Below are 21,694 nucleotides of genomic sequence, written 5' to 3'. Positions count from 1 at the left end.
TAAAAAGAATTAAAAGTAGCTTATGCGGGGGGGAAGGGGGAGAAGACAAACCAACCAGAGGAAGTTAAAACATAGGGCCCAATACTGAGCCCATTGACTTTAGAGGGAGCAGGACTCAGCCCACTGGCAGGCTGCTAGATATAGAAAAGAGAAAAAATTGGAGTAATAGGAGCCCCTACTTTAAGAAAAACACCACATATGCAAGACTTGCATTAAAAAAAAAAAGTTGGCTACACTGTTTAGGCAAAGAAGAAACTTCCCTTCCTTCTCCCTCCAATGTCCTTAAAAACAAACTGGGATTTAATTGTTGTTATAATACATTTCTCTAGCGCTGTAAAATTATATGGGGGCATTATAAACACAAGTTTAATTCCTGCAACCCCTTCCTTCCTGAGCAGGGTCATTGGGGATACTCAGGGGAAGAAGCACTGCTTAGCCCAGCAATGAATATGTTCTGGTCTTGCAGCAGGTGGGTAAACTCAACTGGCAGAACAGAGTAACTAGTAGCACTCAAAGCTGGCTACTAGGAGCAAGAACAGCTCTGTCTGTTCCTGGGATGGGATAGCGGGGCACTTCCCAGAGGCGAAGTCCGCTTATCTCTGTGCGGCGCGCGTGGCGGGCGCTGCAGTTCCAGAGGGCGCTGTGTGGGGCGGCAGGGAGGGCGGCACCAGCATGCTCTGCTCTTGCGCCTGCCTCGGGGAAAGAGCTTCCTGGGCTGGGTTCAGACCGTCCCCTCTGCACGTGGGTTCACCGGCGGCCGGCTTGACCGGGAGTGGCCTGGGCGAGCTCCAGGGGCGTCCCGCAGCCCCGTAACAGCAGGGGCCCGGGCAGAGAGCTGCCGGCGGCGCCCACATGGAGGAGTCCGCTTTCCTGGAGATCAGGCGGAGGATGCAGAGCGGGCTGCTGATTATCCGGTATTGCACAGGAGCGGCTCTGTCCGCGTCCCTCTCTCTGCGCGGGGCCGAGCCCCTTACCTTGCTGCCTGGCTGTGCCTGCTCAGTAGCTTCTGCTCACGGGGCTTTGGGGGGGCATGGTGGGGAACCTGGGGTGATTCAGGTGCAACCGCTTGGGTGACAAGAACGTGCCCCCTCCCCAACCTTTTACTGTTCTGTTGGCATTTTGATGCACCCAACGCTCCTTATGTTGCTGGGCTGGTGGTTACCTAGTCACACTCCTTCACCATTCCCCTTGTGCATGCACAGCTGCTATCCCAGCACCGCCTAATCTCACAAAGTAGTCATAGTTTCTAATGGGTTTCAGAGTAGCAGCCCGGTTAGTATGTATCCGCAAAAGCTCACCTTATCTGATCACTCTCGTTACAGTGTGTATGGGAACACCCATTGTTTCATGTTCTCTGTGTACGTAAAATCTGCCCTCTGTATTTTCCACTGAATGCATCCGATGAAGTGAGCTGTATCTCATGAAAGCTTGTACTCAAATAAATTTGTTAGTCTCTAAGGTGCCACAAGTCCTCCTTTTTCTTTTTATAGTTTCTAATTTTACTCTTAATGTAATTTCTAATCTTAAAAATCATTACATGTCAACTGAAAAATATTTAGATGGTGTTCATGTATTTACTGAGGTAATTTATCTGATTCTGTTTCATATATTCTTTGAATTCCAAACTTCATAGTGCAAATAAACCTGTTTGCCCGCCTTCCCCTCCCTCAATAAATACATAAGTAACTTTCAACAATAACATCTGCAAATGCTTCAAAATCTACTATGCAAAAAGAAAAGGAGTACTTGTGGCACCTTAGAGACTAACCAATTTATTTGAGCATAAGCATCCGATGAAGTGAGCTGTAGCTCACAAAAGCTTATGCTCAAATAAATTGGTTAGTCTCTAAGGTGCCACAAGTACTCCTTTTCTTTTTGCGAATACAGACTAACACGGCTGTTACTCTGAAAATCTACTATGTGGGCACTGTACCTGATTTGTGAAGTTCAATATCTTGACTACAGAAATCAGCAAAATGCATTCCATATGTAATAAAATGTGTAAAATGTGGATGAAAATGAATGAATATCATACTGCTTGCTATGAATCTTGGAAAAAGTTGGCCCAGTGAGTTTCAAAGGCTCATCAAACCTATACAGAAAATATTAAAAGTGACGTTTTCCTCTGTGATTTCCGGAAAATACAGTTTCCACATTTAAATGTGTTGGTTTCTTCTAATTAACTAATTTTTCTGCCTCCCTGATAGTATTGTCTGGGAACAGGTAATTATTAACATTAGGAACTGATCCATTTCCTTTTCTAGTTTTAATCTACTCTGAGGGTTCAGTGGGAATTTTTTGAGTGCAAGGGATTCAGATGCTTTGGACCCGTTCTAGCCACATGCAATTTGATGGGAATTTTGCTGGTGATTTAAATGGGAGCAAGACTGGACATTTTATTTATAATTATTGTGGCCCCTCCCACATTATCTTTTAAACATGTAAACATCTTACAGTCTCTCATTTTTGTGTAATTTTGATTCTGATATGCGACTGGGATTTTTGACAGTTAAAACTATGTCTTCCTTTACAGTTTGTTTCATGATTTTAGGTTAAAGAAAAACAGTTACATTGCTGTCTTATTTCCCAATAAATAAATCTTTTTTGTACTAATTTGGAGACAAATATTTGTGGATTGTAGAAAAGCATGCATTCATTTTTGGTTTTAATCCATATACATTTCTTAATGTTGGACTCAACAAAACATTGCATCATCCACAGACACAAAATTTAAATAAATAAAAGTCAGAAGCATTTCAACTTTGAGAAAATTTGTTTGCTTAAACAAGTCAACATTATATATGACTACTAAACCCTCATTGTAAAGCTTTCTTTTTAACTGCTATAAAAATTTGTGTATTTTAAATCTCTAGTGAGCCAAAAGCAGGAAATTTGCCAGTGGATATTACAGTGGCTCCAGGATCATTAGAGATAAAAAGTTGTCAAGCCTGCAAGATGATCAACTTTCCTGCAGAGGTCAGGATTGTTCCTTCTTCCTGTCGAGGACTACAGTATATAGCTGGAGATGGTTTACATGTGAGGCTGCAAGTTCAAGCAGATTCAAATACAAGTAAGGGTGACCAATTATTTTGTTTTCCTTTGATTAGACACTGTATACTAAATTCCTTGAGAAGAAGAAAATCAAGGCCATTGTTTAGAAAATATAATTTTTGGTTACAGGTAATCTGAAACTTTACAAGTTATTTCAAACATATGAGAGAAAAACAAGGTGAGAAAATAACGAGGGCTGTCAAGTGATTAAACAATAATAGAATACCATATATTTACATATTTTTGGATGTTTTCTACACTTTCAAAAATGTTGATTTCAATTACAACACAGAATACAAAGTGTACAGTGCTCACTTTTATTTATTTTTGATTACAAGCGTTTGCACTGTAAAAAACAAAAGTAATAGTATTTTTCAATTCACCTAATACAAGTACTATAATGCAATCTCTTTATCATGAAAGTTGAACTTACAAATGTAGAATTATGTACCAAAAAACTGCCTTCAAAAATAAAACCATGTAAAATTTTACAGCTGGCAAGTCCACTCAGTCCTACTTCAGCCAATCGCTCAGACAAACAAGTTTGGTTACAATTTTCAGGAAATAATGCTGCCCACTTCTTGTTTACGTCACCTGAAAGAGAGAACAGGTGTTCACATGGCACTGTTGTAGCTAGCACTGCAAGATATTTACGTGTAAGATGCGCTAAAGATTCATATGTCCCTTCATGCTTCAATCGCCATTCCAGAGGACATGGGTCCATGCTGATAACGATCAAAGCAGAGCGGACCAGTGCATGTTCATTTTCATTATCTGAGTCAGATGTCACCAGCAGAAGTTGATTTTCTTTTTTGGTGGTTCGGGTTCTGTAGTTTCCGCATTGGAGTGTTGCTCTTTTAAGACTTCTGAAATCATGCTCCACGCCTCATCCCTCTCAGATTTTGGAAGGCACTTCAGATTCTTAAACCTTGGGTCCAGTGCTGTAGCTATTTTTAGAAATCTCACATTGGTACCCTCTTTGTGTTTTGTCAAATCTGAAGTGAAAGTGTTTTTAAAATGAATAACATGTGCTGGGTCATCGTCCGAGACTGCTAATATATGGGAGAATGAGGGTAAAACAGAGCAGGGGACATAAAATTCTCCCCCAAGGAGTTCAGTCACAAATTTAATTAACACATTTTTAACGAACATCAGCATGGAAGCATGGCCTCTGGAATGGTGGCCGAAGAATCAGGGGGCAAACGAACGTTTAGCATATCTGACACATAAATACCTTGCAATGCTGGCTACAAAAGTGCCATGCTAACGTCTGTTCTCACTTTCAGGTGACATAAACAAGAAGTGGGCAGCATTATCTCCTGCAAATTGTAACCAAACTTATCTATCTGTGCGATTGGTTGAAGTAGGAATGAGTGGACTTGTAGGCTCTAAAGTTTTACATTGTTTTATTTTTGAATGCACTTATTTTTTTTAGAGTAGCAGCCGTGTTAGTCTGTATCCGCGAAAAGAAAAGGAGTACTTGTGGCACCTTAGAGACTAACAAATTTATTTGAGCATAAGCTTTTGTGAGCTACAGCTTACTTCATAGCTCACGAAAGCTTATGCTCAAATAAATTAGTTAGTCTCTGAGGTGCCACAAGTACTCCTTTTCTTTTTGCTTATTTTTTTTGTACATAATTCTACATTTGGAAGTTCAACTTTCATGATAAAGAGATTGCACTACAGTACTTGTATTAATTTAATTGAAAAATACTATTTCTTCTTTTACAGTGCAAAATATTTGTAATAAATATAAAGTGAGTACTGTACACTTTATATTCTGTGTTGTAATTGAAATCAATATATTTTAAAATGTAGAAAACATCCAAAAATATTTAATAAATTTCAATTAGTATTCTATTATTTAACAGTGCGATTAATCGCGATTAATTTTTTAAATTGCGATTAATTTTTTTGAGTTAATCGCGGGAGTTAACTGCGATTAATTGACAGCCCTAATTTTTCACTATGGCAACTTAGGGCTCCAGTTTTGAAAATGTGGCATATGCTGGCTACTTCTGCGTCACATCAGATAAGTTCAAATTCATTTGTCCACAATGATACACGTAGCTTTGTCTTGATTCAGTCATATTTATTGATTATTTTTAGTTCTCTGTTATAACTGGGAAAATATGCTGTCTGAACTGGCTTTAGTTGTAGTGTTTTTCTCTTTGCTGGCCAGCAGAGGGTATTGCTATATTGGAAACTGTCATTTTTCTTCTTTGAGAGAGAGCATATTTTGTTGCTATATTATATACCTGTACCTGGTTGACAGTTTAGAATATTGCTCTTTCTCTCCCGCGCTCCTCCTCCCCCCCTCCCCACCCCCTGCCAACTATCTAGTGTGGTAAATTAAGGGAGGTACCACACACAGCAAAGCCAGAGATCAGTAGAGCTTACATTAACAGGGTTAAGACTTAATTTGATCTAAAAGTAACTTTAAAAGGATCCTCTTGATCCTGACACAACTTCAGCCCCTCCAACATGAAGCTTGCAAAACTGTTAAAAATGACTATTCAAATACAGCATGTATACATTACAGTAAATGCTAGATGCTGTGAATATGGGTCTTCCTTCAGCTCTGCTTGCCTGTTCTCTTCTTGTAAGCAGAAGTGTACAAAGAATTTGGTGTGTGGAATGTCAATATTTTTCTTCTTGCTTGTAGTAGTTAGAATCTTAGCTTTCTGGAGCTAATGAGTAGATACCCAGTTTTTTTATGTGCAAATTTATGTAGATTGAACAGGAACTTGATGTTTATTATGTCCTCTTTAATATCTGTAGAATTAATTTCAACTTTGAGTGAAAGTCTGAAGGCGCAGAAGAGTTGCATCTTTTACTGTCAATCTTGTGGTGAAATCATAATAAAAGAACGGTAAGCAATACAGTTTTATATGTTGTATCTTAATAAAAGCTGCGTAACATAAGAACATAAAAACGGCCATACTGGGTCAGACCAAAGGTCCATCGAGCCCAGTATCTTGTTTTCTGACGGTGGCCAGTGCCAAGTGCTTCAGAGGGAATGAACAGAACAGGTAATCATCAAGTGATCCATCTCCTGTCACTGATTCCCAGCTTCTGGCAAACAGGCTAGGGATACCATTCCTGCCCATCCTGGCTAAGAGGCATTGATGGACCTAGTCTCCACTAATTTATCTAGTTCTTTTTTGAACCCTGTTATAGTCTTGGCCTTTACAACATCCTCTGCCAAGGAATTCCACAGGTTGACTGTGTGAAGAAATACTTCCATTTGTTTGTTTTTAAACCTGCTGCCTATTAATTTCATTTGGTGTACCTTTTCTGTACCTTTTCCAATTAGAATCTCTCTCTCTTTTTTTTTTTTTTTGAGACAAGGCAACCACATCTGTGTCGTATACAAGATGTGAGCATATCATGGATTTATATAGAGGCAATATGATATTTTCTGTCTTATTATCTATCTCTTTCCTAATGTTTCCTAACATTCTGTTAGCAGTGGTTGCTATTCATGTTACTTGTGCACTAAGATGGACAGGTTAAAAGTCATATTTTTAAAAGCCTCCTCACCTGTTAGTCGTGTACACCAGAGATTGTTAGAAGTGAAATTATCTGAAACAAATCTTTCATCATTTATGCTATTTGTTTACTTTTGGCATGTCACTCAAAGTGGAAAATAACAAGAGACTAGGGGAGACAATGTATTTCAGTGGTTAGGGCACTGGACTGGAATTTAGGAGATCTGGGTTCCTTTCCTGGCTCTGCACTGTACCAGGCAAGCCATTTTGTCTGTCTGCCTGCCTCAGACTTCCCATCTGTGGAATGAGGATGATGAGTCTTACTCTCTTCTGTGTTTTGAGGTATAGGGCTTTTTCATCCATAGATAAGAGGTAAGTATATTTATTAGTCAGTTTCCTTTTCTGGTTCTCCTATGCTAACAAAGCATTTCAGTATTTTGTATTGCAAATAGGGGAAAGTTTAAGTCAAAGAGATTGTTTGTTTGTTTGTTTAAGAAATGTTAATGGTTATTAATTAATTATAGCTTTAGGAGCACTTTTTTAATGTAAATGTATACATGCTTTTGTATCATTCTGCATTTCAGGAATCCTGTTTGATTCTGCTCATTCTGTCCTATAAATTCTCCCTTGTCAACAATTTGTACTTACAGTGTGACCAACCAGCGTAGGTGTTGGTGGAAAGCTTCCTTTTATCTCCCAGGGAAAGGGTAAAATTAGCCGTTGCCCTGAAAGTTATAGAGTCAAAATAAAGAAGTATAATACAGTTTTTCTGAAGAGATTTTGCTGTAGTGGTCAGATGTGATTTTGTGATTTGTGATTTTGTGGAACCCCATGTGCTGAGCACTGTCTACTACAGGACTGGAAGAAGCCTGGCACGTGGAGGACTGGGTCTGTGACCAGTAACATCTGTAGCTGTTAGGACACTCTCTCCCATTCCCCCTGCATGCAAGATTTTAAAACCCTAGATCCGAACTCCTCCAAACTTGGGAAAGTTAATATCTTGAGCTGAACTTTTTATTGAACTCCTACTGCTAAATGGGCCAAATTGGCTTCCCAGATTTGAGCAGCCCTGAACCTTCCGAAGTGTGTAAGATGAACTTTGTGTATCTGCCTTAGCTCTGTTTCTTACAAAGTCTGCATATTGCATGTGAATTTTAGTGCAGAGTTGCTGGGTTGTCTAGCTGTTGTGATGAACAGTTTGACAGCTTCAGCTGAACGTGTGCACATTCTAACAGATGTACTTGCTATTTCTTAGGATCTGTGTCACTCCTAATATTCAAATTGGCAATTCAAATGTAATCTGTTACTATTATATTGCCATTAACTGTACTGATTTATGACTTACTCTAGTGTAACCAAATGATGATTTTGTGGCTTTTCCATATGAAGTGTTTTAGCAGCTAATTTGTGTTTTATTTTTATATATTTAAAGAATGACCAGAACTTGTTAAGTTCTTGTCAGTAGTATTTGTGATATTTTCAGTTGACAGCTATCTGAGGCATTTCCATCCCCAAATAAACATTGTTGCAAATTTTAATTAATTTACTATATGCATATGAATGGATACTGCACTCTTCTCTACGCATGAGCACACAGGAGGTCAAATTGGAATAAAAGGGTGAAGTGTGTGGGGCGTGGCAGTGGCTCTCCGCCATGCTTTTCTCCTTTCAGGGAGCCTCTGGTGCTTGGTTGGGCTACACAGATCTGGAAGGTATGGAAGGATGGAGCAGGGTAGCTGCCACTGTATCTGGTGTTCTCCTTTCCCACACTGCCTTATTTCCAAGCTGAAGTCAGTATAGTAGTTAATGCTGTTAGAAACAACGTTAGTTCTCTCTGGCTTTGGCCTCACCAGAGAGAGGGGTAGTGTGCAGATGTATGACAGCTTGTGATAACATAGATTGAGATGGGAAAGAAGGTTGCAGAGCTGTCTGGAGGGCAGGTCTTTCTTGCAGATGATCAGAGATCCGCTGAGTTAGAGCCTGATTCTTTCCATGAGTTTCATGGCTCTCCAGAGATACAGAATCATGCCGTCTGCCCCTTCCATATGACCCAATGGAGGGAAGATTGCAGCTTTCAAGCCATGGAAAAATCTGACAGAGATTTCAGGATGCTTCTTTCTTTCCTCCTGATTATACTGTAGAAGAGGAGGTTATAGACAAGAAGTACGCCTTTCAGGGCTTTGCTTCTGTTATTCGGTAGCTTTCAGAGACCAGAGCAGAATGTAATTTAAATTAATTTTCATGAATTATCTTTTAAAGAGATTGCCCTTTCCATTAGGCCAAAAAATTATTTTTGCTACAAAAGTGCTTTATATGTGCATTGAAAAATCAAATGCAGAATAGAGGGTTTTTTTTAATATTGCATTACATTTACTGTTATGACTGAATTCCAAGTTTTATGTGTAGAGCAAACATCTGACTACTTAATTTATGTTAAAGAAAGGTATATTATTCTAAATTCAGTGAGGGTTTTTGTGGCAGGGTAGTCTACATAAAGTCATCCACTTTTATTTTTCAATTTTATAATACAAACAGATTTTCAACAGAGAGGATTTTAATAAATACTTTCTAAAAAATAATGTTAATGTTGGACTGCAGTTTTGGGGTATTATATAAATTAAAAGAGAGAAGAAAATCTGAAAGTCTTCTTCCAATATAGGAAGAGTAGAACCTTACGATAGCGTGGGGTCCCATTGAGGGACTGGACCCCTAGTAAGCCCATGTTGTTGTATTAGATGGGCTTCAGTGAATCATTGCTCAATACAATTCAAACTCTTCTAAAACTGAACTAGGGCTGCATTAATTTGATGTCATTTATTGAGTTCTAGAGACAGCTAAGGGCCCAGATCCTGGCTTCCCATTGACAGATACAAGGCCCAAAATGTAATAGAAAAGCTGTATTTCTGCATAGGATGGCCTGTTTAGGAGGGCTCTGCAGCCCCCTGTATGAGGCAAGCTGTGGCAACGCTGCAGCTGCTATTGTTATGTAAGGCTGTGTTGGGTACTTGGTGGAGACTAAAGGTCTCTGTCTGGGAAGGCAAGGTGGGGACTCTGGACTGCAGGTGCAGATCAGACATTGGCAGGGGCCTGTTTACAGCAGGCTTTGTTGGTTTCTGTTATGTAATGCTTGAAGAAAACAAATATAATTGTTCAATACAACCCTTGTTGCTGTAAAGCAAAGAACACCATGTAGTAATAGGAGTGGACAGATCTGAGAGCAGTAAGGAAGATAGGATAGGGCATGTGGCAAGCCCCAAAATAACTGGTCAGTTGATGGGACAAATATTGGTTGAATATTTTGAGATAATGTCAAAAGTGATCAAATATTTTAAAGCACTAATTTATTAGAACAGTAATAAAATGGTAAGACTTGATGGTCTCCAGTAGGCTTAGTCTTAGAAAGTTACTTATGCCTAATTTAAAAAAAAAAAGGTTACTTAAAGTTATTTTAACTCAGAAAAATGCCAAACGCAATAAAATGAAGTTCTAAAAAATGAGAGAATGGAAGTATGATGCAATCAAAAAAGTAGGCCGCCTTCTGCATCAAGGCATTCATGCTGGAACATCTGACAGTATTTGACTGTAGTCAAATAATAGGTGGTCAATTGACTGGCTTGCCAAGCCTTGTCATAACCACACTACGGAGTTTGTAAGGATAGCTGTGTGATGGGTTGGACCTCCCTTTCAGGGTGTCACCAGACGTGCTGGGGTACCACTGAGCCCACCTTCCCAGCAGCCTGTGTTGCTCTGACAGGTTCTCAAGCCCCTTTCTAGCACACACACAGGTAGGGACACACCCAGCTGTAGAATCACATAGAGCCTGCTATCAGCTCTCTGTGGGAGGACTCAGCTAGGGGATTGCCCAGCACTCACATACTCACCTCCTTTGGAGTATAAACCCCAAATAATATTGTCTTGCACTGTATAGAAGGATCTGCACAGTGCAAGCTCATAAAAATCACTCCCTCCCTCAATGTGGAGGGAGATATGCACAGCTTCCCCCCCCCCCCCCCCCCCCGAAGTTATGAGTTGCACAAACTGGGTTTTGGTATAAACAAGAAATATGTTTGTTAACTACAAAAGAAAAATTTTAAGTGATGATAAGGGATAGCAAACAGAACAAAGCAGATTACCTTAGTAAATAAACAAAAACCACAAACTGAGCGTCACACACTAGATAGGTAGGATATAAATTAGCAAATTCTCACCCTCAGTGATAAACAGGCTGGCAGATTCTTAAGGCACAAGTTGCCTTAGCTTTCCTTGGTTTTCATACATAGGCTAAAAATCCTTCTAGCCTGGGACCATCACGTCCCACAGTTTAGTCTTTGTTCCTCAGGTGTTTCTAGGTGTGTTGTTGCAGGGAGAGTGAGGTCCCCTCAAAATGTCATTTCCCCCTTTATATTTTCTCCCTACTTGCTGGAAAGCTCTTTTGCTGCGACCTGGGTCAAACTGTTCCCATTGTGTAGTGCTATCTCTGAGAGGTTTTTTATTGTACACAGTTTCTGGGGTAATCCTTGTGCTTGTGTGCATTTCCTCAATAACCCATTAACATTTTTGGCCATTTTACTCTTGTACCTGAAAGGCTGCTTGTGGGTGTTTTCAACCTCAGGACATGTTTCAGCAACACATATATAGCCAAACTTCATTACTTCACATACGACAATAGCACATACAATCCAATGAAGTATTACTGTTGGGCAGATCAAGACTTTCAGAATGACACCTCACAAGGCATAATTTGTATAAGACATCCTAATTACATGACAGTGGTGAATAATGGGGTGTCACGGTGTCACAAGCTGACCTTTAAATAGATTTTTACAATATTTCAGCTCTCATCTGCAGACAATATTGATTTTGATAAGGTGCTAACACAATCTGAAATTTATTGTTATCTAGAAAGAAGGAAACCTGTGAAATATTTCACTTCTGTACAAGAATACAGAAGGCCCAAGAAGGTACCCAAAAAAGTATTGGCCTCTTAAGAGACCTCCTGATGAGAGACATGGTGGTGGTAGGCTACAGCGATGGGAAAATATGTGAGCATCTGCTTAGAGATTGTGAGCTAACTTTAGAAAAAAACATATAAATTTTCAAAGTGATAAAGCAGGCAAAATTGCAAGTGCAGGCTTTAAGTAAGGAGACAAGAAACTGTACATAGAAGGCAGCTGAATGAGAAAGATAGGCATGAGGGAAAACACACAAGGAAGCTCAAAGAATGGCCTCAAAATCTTGTAACAAACAGCCTAGAGCAGGGGTGGGCAAACTTTTTGGGCCAAGGGCCACATCTGGGTGGGGAAATTGTATGCAGGGCAGGGGGTTGGGGTGTGGGAGGGAGTGCGGGGTGTGGGAGGGGTGCAGTGTGCAGGAACGGGCTCATAGCAAGGGATAGGGGCAGAGGAGGGGTGTGGGGTGTATGAGGGGGCTCAGGGAAGGGCGTTGGGGTACAGGAGGGGTGCAGAGTGCAGGAGGAGGCTCAGGGCAGGGGTGCAGGAGGGGTGCGGGGTGTGACGGTGCTCAGGGCAGGAAGTTGGGGTTGCAGGAGGGGTGCGAGGTGCAGACAGGGGACTTAGGGCAGGGAGTTGGGGGGCGGGGTGCAGGAGGGGTTTGGGCTCCGGCCTGGTGCTGCTTACTTAAAGCGTCTCTGGGGTGGCAGCAGCATGCACCGGGGCTAGGACAGGCTGCCTGCCTGCCTGCCCGCCCTGGCCCTGCGCCACTCCAGGAAGCATTCCCGGCCAATGGGAGCTGTGGGGAGCGGTGTCTGGAGGCTAGGGCAATGCACAGGGCCCTCTGCCGCCATCTCCCCCCCCCCCCCCCCCCCGGACATGGTGCCGTCTGCTTCTGAGAGTGGCACAGGGCTTGCGGCAGTACGGGGGGCAATCCCACAGGCCGGATCCGGCCTGCAGGCCATAAGTACCCACCCCTGGCCTAGAGAATGACATGGGAAGTATGGAAGTAACTGTTCATCTCGCCATTGTCCAGCATTTGGGCAAAAGTGTAGAATTTCTTCACTGTAAGTGAGTGAAGGAATCCACTGATAGCTCTGTGCACTTAAGAAGAACACCACATCTGTGGGACTAGAGGAACACATCTGGGGAATTGTGGTCAGGCTTAGGAAATTGTGGATAATATGACCATTTAAAAACAAAAAGATGTTCTGAAACATTTTTCTGTATGTTTGTTTAGATTATATTGGTTTAAGGAGTAACTACTGTATTTCAAATATTTGACTTTTTATTAAAGTAGGCATAAAAGCATGCACTAAGGAGGAATAAGAGAAGAATTACCGTTTTAAAAAAAAAAAAGAGAAATCTTAAGTTTCGCATTTCATAGGCCAGATGTTCAAAGCAGAAACTGTATGCAAGAAAATAGTGTGTAGGTGTTTCAGACACATGGAATTGTTCCTGTACACCAGTGTGTGTGTGTGTGTATTCTGGCTTTGAGGCATCATGAAATATAGTAGGGTATTTTCAGGCATGTGTGACTTCTGCAAGTTAAATTTGAGTCTAACTTCAGGTTGCATTATCCAGTGCAAGTAAAAGCACTATAGCATTTTTTATTTTGTTTTGCTTGAAAGTCTGATTGCCTCCCTGTGAGCATGGAATGCCTTCAGAATACATAACTGACCTTGCTGAGTGTATACTGCAGAGAGACCTGTATTGATGTTGCATGGATGTCTGATTAAAAAGTTCTCATCTCTCTCTTTTACAAGAGACTTTTTTAAAATGCACATTATTATGTTTTTCATGACTATGACTTGATGTATTTATTTTTATCTCATGGTTCGCTTCACTAGTTGTCAATGCCAATTTCTGTAGTATAATCGCTGAGATCAGGCTGAGCCTGAGTCTTTCCACCTGTTGGGCATGATGTAAGATTCACCTGTTTATGCAGCCATTTCCCAAATAATCTTGTCATGATGAGTCACTACCATTGCCTTCTCAGAATTCATCCAATGGGCTTCAACATCTATAAGTAAGTGCCTTTTACTGGAGGAGGGGAGGCCAGCTCTTTCTTTTAGCGGGAATCTCATGTTTGCTTGTTTTTTTTTTAAGTGTGTTCAGACCCTTTGATGACAGGTGCCTTAGAAATGGTTGTAATAGATTGAAATATCTTTTTTTCTTTCCTCTATTAGGACGTTTCTCAGAGTTCTTCCCCTACCAAGTGAAAACTGGAGTGCTTTGGTCGAGGAGTGGTGTTGCCACCCCAATCCCTTTGCCAATAGCACTCTTCATCCTCAGAATAACGACTGTTTTCTTGGACACACTTACTTTCTGGTGAATTCAGGAAGTGAGTCACATGTGCCTGGAACTGAAATAGTCCATTCAAAGACTGAACATTCTGCTTCTGAGAGGGACTCTACGTGGGTAAAGTATTTTGTTTTAATAAATCTCAAAGCGTGACTTTTTTATTATTTTTTTAATTTTATTTTGGGGAGCGGACATTTCTGTGAAAGATCTTTATAAAGTTCGGGGCTTGTAGAGTTGCTGACATCTATTGTCTAGGAACCAGACTAAATTCTAGCATTTTCAGAACAATTGCTCCTAGTCTTAATATCACCTAGGTACACAAGAAATGATTCAGAAACCTCTGCCTTGAAACACACTTGGAATCATTGTAAAAATACTGTTCAGAGAACCTACTACTTGCAAAGAAGACCAAGTAAAGCAAAATGGGATTTCATATGGTCAGACAGTGAAGAAGCAAAATCTTTGGGTCACCCTTGATTTGACTGAAATGGAAACAGTGGTCTGTTGCTACAGGCTTTGTATAATCTGATGGGTAGTTAATTAAAACTGTACCTGTGATGTGATAGGAAGATGTCAATCAAAGAATAGCAAAATAAAACCCAAAAGCTAAGAATGGGTGGAATCGAGGGGTAACTACATTTGCTGAAACATTTCTGGACACTGAGAAGTAAATATGAACAAAACAGTTTGGCTATATAAGAACTTGTCAAAATCCAGATGTGGTTTGGGTCCAGATATCCTATTTATGTTTCCACAATGCAAGGGGGCGAGGGTTAGCGATGCAAAGATAGACCCATGTTTTGGGAATATCTTTGTCCCACCACTTTGTCGTGGTTCTGATGCAAAAGCTGCACTTGCCTGGCAAATACTGCCTTCAAGTAATTGACTGGTCTTGTTAGGCTAGGATTAAACAGGCTGAGCCTCTCAGTGAGTCGCACTATGAATTCCATACACTGCTGGTCTCAGTCTCTGCCTCTTCCCATGCTTGACTGAACATCTTCCATGCCCTCTTCTGGGTTTCTTGAGATGCTAGGTGATTCGTTAGCAGAAATTTCTCTCTCTCTGAATAAAGAGTAATCTCAGTCTGTTCAGCACAGCTCTATATTTAGAATACATTGCTGAAATAGTTGTGATTCCAAGAGAATTAGGGCAGTACAACCCCCTTCTCCCACAATCCCTTGGACTGTCAAATCTCCCACAAGCAACTGCTTCCACAGGGAGTGCCAGGGGGGACCGTGAGAGAGGTAGCTGGGTGAGGGGTGCAGCTGAAGCACTTGCAGGTGTAGACATTGGGCAGCTATGCCCAAAACCAAATGGCTCATTTAGCTGCACTGCATTACTGGTATTTAGACCAGTGTAGTCTTGCCAACTCCATTAGAAATGAGACAAGTCTTCAGTGAAGAGGCACCTGAAGATTTTTTTGAATGTGATGAATCTCCATATTCACTTCCTAAAAATTGCCTTGATATCAAGATTTGTTACTTGGTTGTTTGAAAACCTTGTATCATGCTTGCACTGAAATTCTAATGTCTGCACTCATCGATTTGTAGCATCAGTCAGTTGCCAATCAAAAAGAAAAGGAGTACTTGTGGCACCTTAGAGACTAACCAATTTATTTGAGCATAAGCTTTCGTGAGCTACAGCTCACTTCATCGGATGCTTTCCACAGTATGCATCCGATGAAGTGAGCTGTAGCTCACGAAAGCTTATGCTCAAATAAATTGGTTAGTCTCTAAGGTGCCACAAGTACTCCTTTTCTTTTTGCGAATACAGACTAACACGGCTGTTACTCTGAAACTTGCCAATCAAATGAGCACAACCTTAAGATCAAGCAGAAACTGGACTAATTAGGGAAAAATTCATATTGAAATGCAAAGTTCTTCCATAATATGGAGAAAGTTTTAGAAAGTTACAGACAACACAGATTGCTGTTGGCACAAACGTTCTCATTTTATAATATATTCATACAATCGGCACTAGTATGAAAATTCCTTTTTAATTGCATAACAGTCATTGGAGAGTGTTTGCCTGTAACCAAAATAGTAGTAGGAATATAGCAGAGATACTTAAACAATCCTCTGCAGCCTCCTGTGGCACCAAGACAACATTGTGCCATGGAAAACATATTGCTCACATTTTAGTCTAACGATGTAACATGGATGTTGAATGCTGTGTGACCATATGACATTTTAATAGTATCTCTGCGGGAAAATATTTTCCCTAAGACAATATCAAGGATCCTTAGAAATAGAAACACACACACACAAAATATTAGGAGAGGATCCACCTCCATCTGCAGATTGCCAGCAGCTGCAAGTTGTCACATAGATATATTGATTTAATTAGTCTGGCTAAAAGTATCATCCTTTTTCTTCAAGCAGTGATACCACTGAGTTCTCAGTGTTTTCAGGTACCATACTGCACAATTCTCAGCCACCGCATGTAACTTTTAGCAGAAAAGGAACTCAAATAGTAGTTATCTGAGGAATACTGTGCTTATAGCTCCCTGGCCCTGCCTTCATTTATTGGGTGTTAAGAAACCCAGTCTCCTTACTTTATTTCTCTCCTTCTTTCTGACATGGAGTAAGTTCTACTCCACAACTTTTGGGGGAGAGTAAGGAGCAGGCATTGGGAAAGGGGACGAACTGTGCATCTGTTTTTATTGGCTCTAACTCCAGTACAATGGGATCCAGCTTTCTCATGTAATGTATCCTGTTAAGGCTGTAACAGGTCAGCAGAGGCTAGAGAATTCCCAACCCTTGCGTTCCCACTGGAATCTTGGTCGGTGTTTCCTGGCTCAGTTGAGGTTTGCAGGATAGACTATCTCCTCAGTGTCCTAATCATAGGAAATAGGAAGTAGCTGTCTTCCCTGAGGGCAGCGGTGATTCAGTCTCATTAGAAACAAGAGCTAACAGACAGCCATTCTTACTAGGGGCAGCCTCACTTTCACCTGGCAAGTCGAATTCTCAAATGTACAACGTTTGAGCTGAATTAGGTTCCCATCTCCATCCAAATATTGTTTAGTCTGAGAAGATACACAGAGCTGGGAGCCAGGAGATCATGAATTTAAATCTCATCTATACCCTGTGCAATCCTACCTTTGGACTCAGGGCAATCCCATTTCACTAATAAATTAACTGAGGGATTGCATAAGGTTCCTTTTAGCAGAACTAGGAATAGAACCCACATCTCTAATATTCCCAGATGGATACATTTTTAAGACCAGAATGGACCACTATAAGTGTCTAGTCTGATCTCCTGCACAATACAAGCTAAAGAATCTCACCCAGTAATTCTGGCATCAAACCCATAACTTGAGCTATAGCATATTTTTTAGGTAAATATCCATTCTTGATTTAAAGGCTTCATGTGACAGAAAATCCACCCTGTCTCTATGTGAGTTGTTCCAATGGTTAATTACACGCACAGTTAAAAATTTTGTACTTTATTCCTAGCTTGAATTTGTCTAGCTTCAGCTTTCAGCCTTGGATTTTGTTATGTCTTTTTCTGCTAGCTAAAGAGCTACAGTCAGAAATCTCTTCCCCATGTAGATACTTGTAGACAGTGATCAAGTCACCTCTTAATCAAAGTAGATTGAGCTTCATAAGATACGTTTTTCAGACCATGAATCATTCTTGTAGCTTTTTTCTGAACTCTTTCCAATTTTTCAACGTCCTTTTTGAAGTATGGACTCCAGAACTCTACACAGTATTCCAGTAACTGTCTCACTAATTCTGTATACAGAGGTAATACCACTTTTCTACTCTTACTTAATATTTCTCTTCTTATACATGGAAGGACCATGTTCACGATCTTAGCTACAGCATAACCAACATGAGCTCCCAAGGTAATCTATCATTACCACTGAGTCCTTTTTTTTTGAAGTCACTGCATTCTAGGATACAGTCCCTAATCTTACATGAATTGCCTACATTCTTTGTTCCTAGATGTAATTATAATACAATCTAAGGTCATACATTTACATCACACAATGAGGAAACATTTTTTTAAAAAATGTTCTATTATGAGAAAAGATGATGTGTCATTTATGGTACAGTAGGCAGCAACACACAAATTACATTTGGTCATTTATCATACATTGTGGGGGCTTATATCACACATGAAAGCTTTAAAGTTGAGAGGTATGCTGGCTTTAGTGAAAGGGTGGCTTCATTACAGTTGGAAACAATGGAAAATGGTGACCATATTTTATTAGGGACATACAATAAATGGGGAAAAAAGATTTTTTTTCACTAACTTGTTTTATTTATAATAATCTTAGGTGTTACTTTTCTGTGTAGGTACAAGTTAGTCAGGCTTCAGTATGATTTTTCAAGTTGAAAGTTTTCTTTTTCAAACTTTTCTAAGCTAGACAAATGCTTATGTGAAACATATTTGCTGCACATATACCCCAGATGAACAGGTATAATGCTGATTGTGTAGATACTAGATGCACAAATCTTGCTAATGAAATAGTATGAATGAAGGTAAGTGTTGAGCTCAGTTATATCTTTAAACAATATTCAATTTAAATACGAACTCTGGGTTTAACTTGTACAGTGTCATAAGGGTAGTGGAAGATTTAAATCAAACACACAACTTCTTAGTAACTCAGAAAATTTAGAAGGCTGCAGTGAATGAAATAGTCAAGACATATCTATATGTACATAAACATTCTGAGGAGTGAAGTATAAAGTTCAGTATGCACTCTGGAGACTATTTTAAAATTATACATTCTTTTTCAGAAGAGTTGAATGGCATTTAAATGACATTTTTCTTGTCCTACAGAAATCAAAGGAAAATGCTAGAGTAATTTGTAAGCGCTGCAAGGCAATGCTGGGAGAGACCGTATCATCAGGTATGGATTACACAAACAAAACGATACTTGGTTGGCTCACTCACTAAACACTAGAGGTTAAAACTTCTGGAGAAAAATAATTTATCAATAGGATGCTGAGTTGATTCCTGTGGGGGGTGGTTCTTCACTTCTGAAAGGCTGAGATTGTTTCCACTGTCAAAACTATGAGGTTATTGGCCCCAGTAATTTATTTTGATTCTTGTTTATGTAGTGCATCTGGCCATATTGTTCTCTGTATTTTAACACTTAGCAAAATGAATGTATTCCTTTTTATATGTTTGAACCATGCTGCTTGCTCTGTTATAAAGTGGATTTGTAGCATAGACCCAGAGTTGTGATATGAACAACTCTGAGCTGAAATAATGGGTAGAGATTTAAATATGAACACAAGCATTTAGATTTAGTTTTAAAAAGATGTGTACCTCGAGTATCATGGACCCATTTGCAATTAATTGTGGAATGTATACTTTGTGTACCTTAGTAAATTTTGTTTAGTGTATAGATTAGGTCTGAACTACATAACTAATATAAGCTCAAGTATGCAGTTAGTCTTTTGTAAATAGCCCCTCTAAACAAAATAAGGTAGAATAAACTTTTTATCAATCATGTGAAAACGTTAATTTCTTCAAAGAAAAATCTACTTCCTATCAACTATAACTAATACAGAAGAGAAGGCTATAAAGTCTCATAGCTCGAAAGTTGGCAAAAACTTTGTGAAGTTGATTCATTTGAAATTTGTTAGTCACCTTAATTGATCAATCTACAAGAAATGAACACTGAAGTACTGTGGTGTTTGATCTTAGTGTATTTAAAAATATAGACTAAATGTTCAAGTTAATAGTCTTGTAGACAATATTTTAATGTACAGATGAGTAATTTATATGCATGTTTGAAAAACATATTGTAAAATAGGAGTACATAATGTGTGTGTCCAGATTGTGTTAAAACTGGTATGTATATCTATAGATCTGTAATTTTATGTATAAATATTTGAGTTTATTGCCTGGGACTGGTATGTATTATTTATTTATATTACATTATATTTTATAAAGAATATAAAATGTGCAAGATGCTGTACAGATCTATAGGAAGATAAGGTCCCTCAGTCCCAAAGAGCTTAAAAATCTATACAGACAAAGACAGATAAAAGGGTGGGAGAAAAGGACTTGTCATATAAACAGTGTGGTCAGGGTGAAGGCTGTCAGTTCCATTAAATAATTATAAATGTTCATTTTTATAGATAGATAGGCATTTCCTAGGCATAGTTAGTTCTGATTTTTGTTACGTTAACTGCCGCTGTTTTTGTTACTTTGGTTTTTAATCCTTACCTATTGTTTCTTTTTTAATTTTAAATTTTTCCTACTTTCAGTATATTAATTAAACCTTTACACTGCTGCACTCTATGGAGTGAGGGCATAACTGCCCACTGGACATTTCTAGTGCAGGGGCACTAGTTTTAACTAGAAGTTTAAACTAGTGCAATCTACACGCTCTCTTATACCTTGTAAAATATGTTTGTCCTAAATGCTTGGCAGCTTTAATTGCTCTCTGAGTCTTCTATTTTAGTTCAATCAAATTTCTCTCACCACTAGTAAAAATCCGGTGGCTACCACCTGGGGTAAATATAAAATAAAACTTTTCTCTGCTTTCAGTTTTTGTGCCTGACATTTACTTTAAAATTTTACTTTCTAAATTGTTGGGCCGATCTCCTGGTGTCCTGGGGAGTGTTTGGCAGACTGGTTATTTATTATTTTCACTAAGCTTTTTGTTTCCTACAACGGACTGACAAATGTAAAAAGGAAAGAAATGTCAGTGCTGCACTAAATGTAGAATAAGTAGGCTCTGTATTTGAGACCTGTCTATGCTAAATGTGCTACTGCATCACACTGGTTCTGTGATGAGGCTCTGTTTTAGGTCATACCGTCATTTGATTGGCACCCATGACAATATGGATAACAACATTGGTTAAAAACTGTTTTAAGTCTCAGTCAATTGGATTGCAAATCCCAGTCAACACTGAAAGAAAGACTAGAATGTGGTTTAATTAGAAATGTGGTTTAACTAGGCCACAACTTTTATTAAGTAACACATCTGGGAACTATTTGGCAATGACTATTTGGCCAGTGGAGATCATCCATCCTTTGTAATCCTGGTGAAGAGCTGCTTCAGCACCCTCTCTCCTCCATTCCACCTCCTAGAGGACTACCGTCAGCCCTTCACCCTGTTAGTCTCAGCACAATTGTTTGGACCCCACAGCTACCAACCCCCCCCAGTATAAGAGTTAAAGGGTTGGGGAAGAGGTGGTTGTCTCCTCACTGTGCAAGACATTGGAAGCCCCAGCCCTGTTACCCACCTTCTTTAGGAGATACCTTCTAATCTGCTTCCAGTTCTGGTTCATCAGGGAGCCAGACATCCTATTGACTGAGTACCTGTAGTGGACACCTGCCAAGTTGTGACAAAATGAATTTTAGAACCTCACTTACCTTCTAGATCCTGGGGCTTCTAAGAGGAAGATGAAAAAACCCACGTTGCGCAGGTCAGTCTGACAGTGAGAGAAAATTCCTTCCCTGCCCCAAAAAGGTGACTAGCATGATGCCCAGATCAAGGCCCAACACCTGGTCCTGCTCTAATCCTGGGTCAGGGAAGGGGAAGCTTTTCTTCTTAGAGCAGAATGGTGCCCCAGAGCAAGGGCAAGGGTTTATAAGTGCTTCCCAGGTGTGTGCAGGAGCCGATAGGCTTATGTCGAATCCTTCTGTCTAACCAATCAGCAACCATGCCCTTCTTAAGCCCACAAGGAGGCTGAGTGCTCACTGCTGGCCCAGAGAAAGCCTCCCCATCTCTGAGGCTGCAGTCGGGGGGACTGCAGGGAACAGAGCCATAAATAAGTATTGTTTGTTGTTCATAGTGCCAGGAGCCTGGTAGCGAACCGGGTCCCCACTGTGTTAGGTGCTGTACAAACACAGAACAAATGATGGTCTTCAGTCTGAGACAAGAGATGACAGATGCAGACCAACAGAGGCTCTGGCCCTGTTTCTGCTGCA

At 40.0% G+C, this 21,694-nt stretch overlaps 1 protein-coding gene across 8 annotated transcripts in view; it reads left to right on the top strand.

Moving 5' to 3' along the window:
- The first annotated feature begins 525 nt into the window (after positions 1-525).
- The window catches only part of UBE3D (ubiquitin protein ligase E3D), a 107,935-nt gene continuing 86,766 nt past the window's right edge, over positions 526-21,694 (top strand). For 2 of the 8 annotated variants that reach the window (XM_037894381.2, XM_037894382.2), the window contains exons 1-5: positions 685-914; positions 2,874-3,070; positions 5,833-5,923; positions 13,681-13,912; positions 18,584-18,653. In XM_037894381.2, the coding sequence (XP_037750309.1) occupies positions 853-914; positions 2,874-3,070; positions 5,833-5,923; positions 13,681-13,912; positions 18,584-18,653 (652 nt within the window). In that variant the 5' untranslated portion in view covers positions 685-852. Of the gene's footprint in view, positions 915-2,873; positions 3,071-5,832; positions 5,924-13,680; positions 13,913-18,583; positions 18,654-21,694 lie in introns of all 8 variants that reach the window. The other 6 variants (XM_027821344.3, XM_037894384.2, XM_043542567.1 and 3 more) reach the window with 6 other exon arrangements.

The sequence above is a fragment of the Chelonia mydas genome, chromosome 3 (genome assembly GCF_015237465.2).
Source record: "Chelonia mydas isolate rCheMyd1 chromosome 3, rCheMyd1.pri.v2, whole genome shotgun sequence".
Taxonomy (NCBI): Eukaryota; Metazoa; Chordata; order Testudines; family Cheloniidae; genus Chelonia; species Chelonia mydas.
Note: the sequence above shows the minus strand (reverse complement) of the source record. Positions and strands in the feature narration are given on the sequence as shown.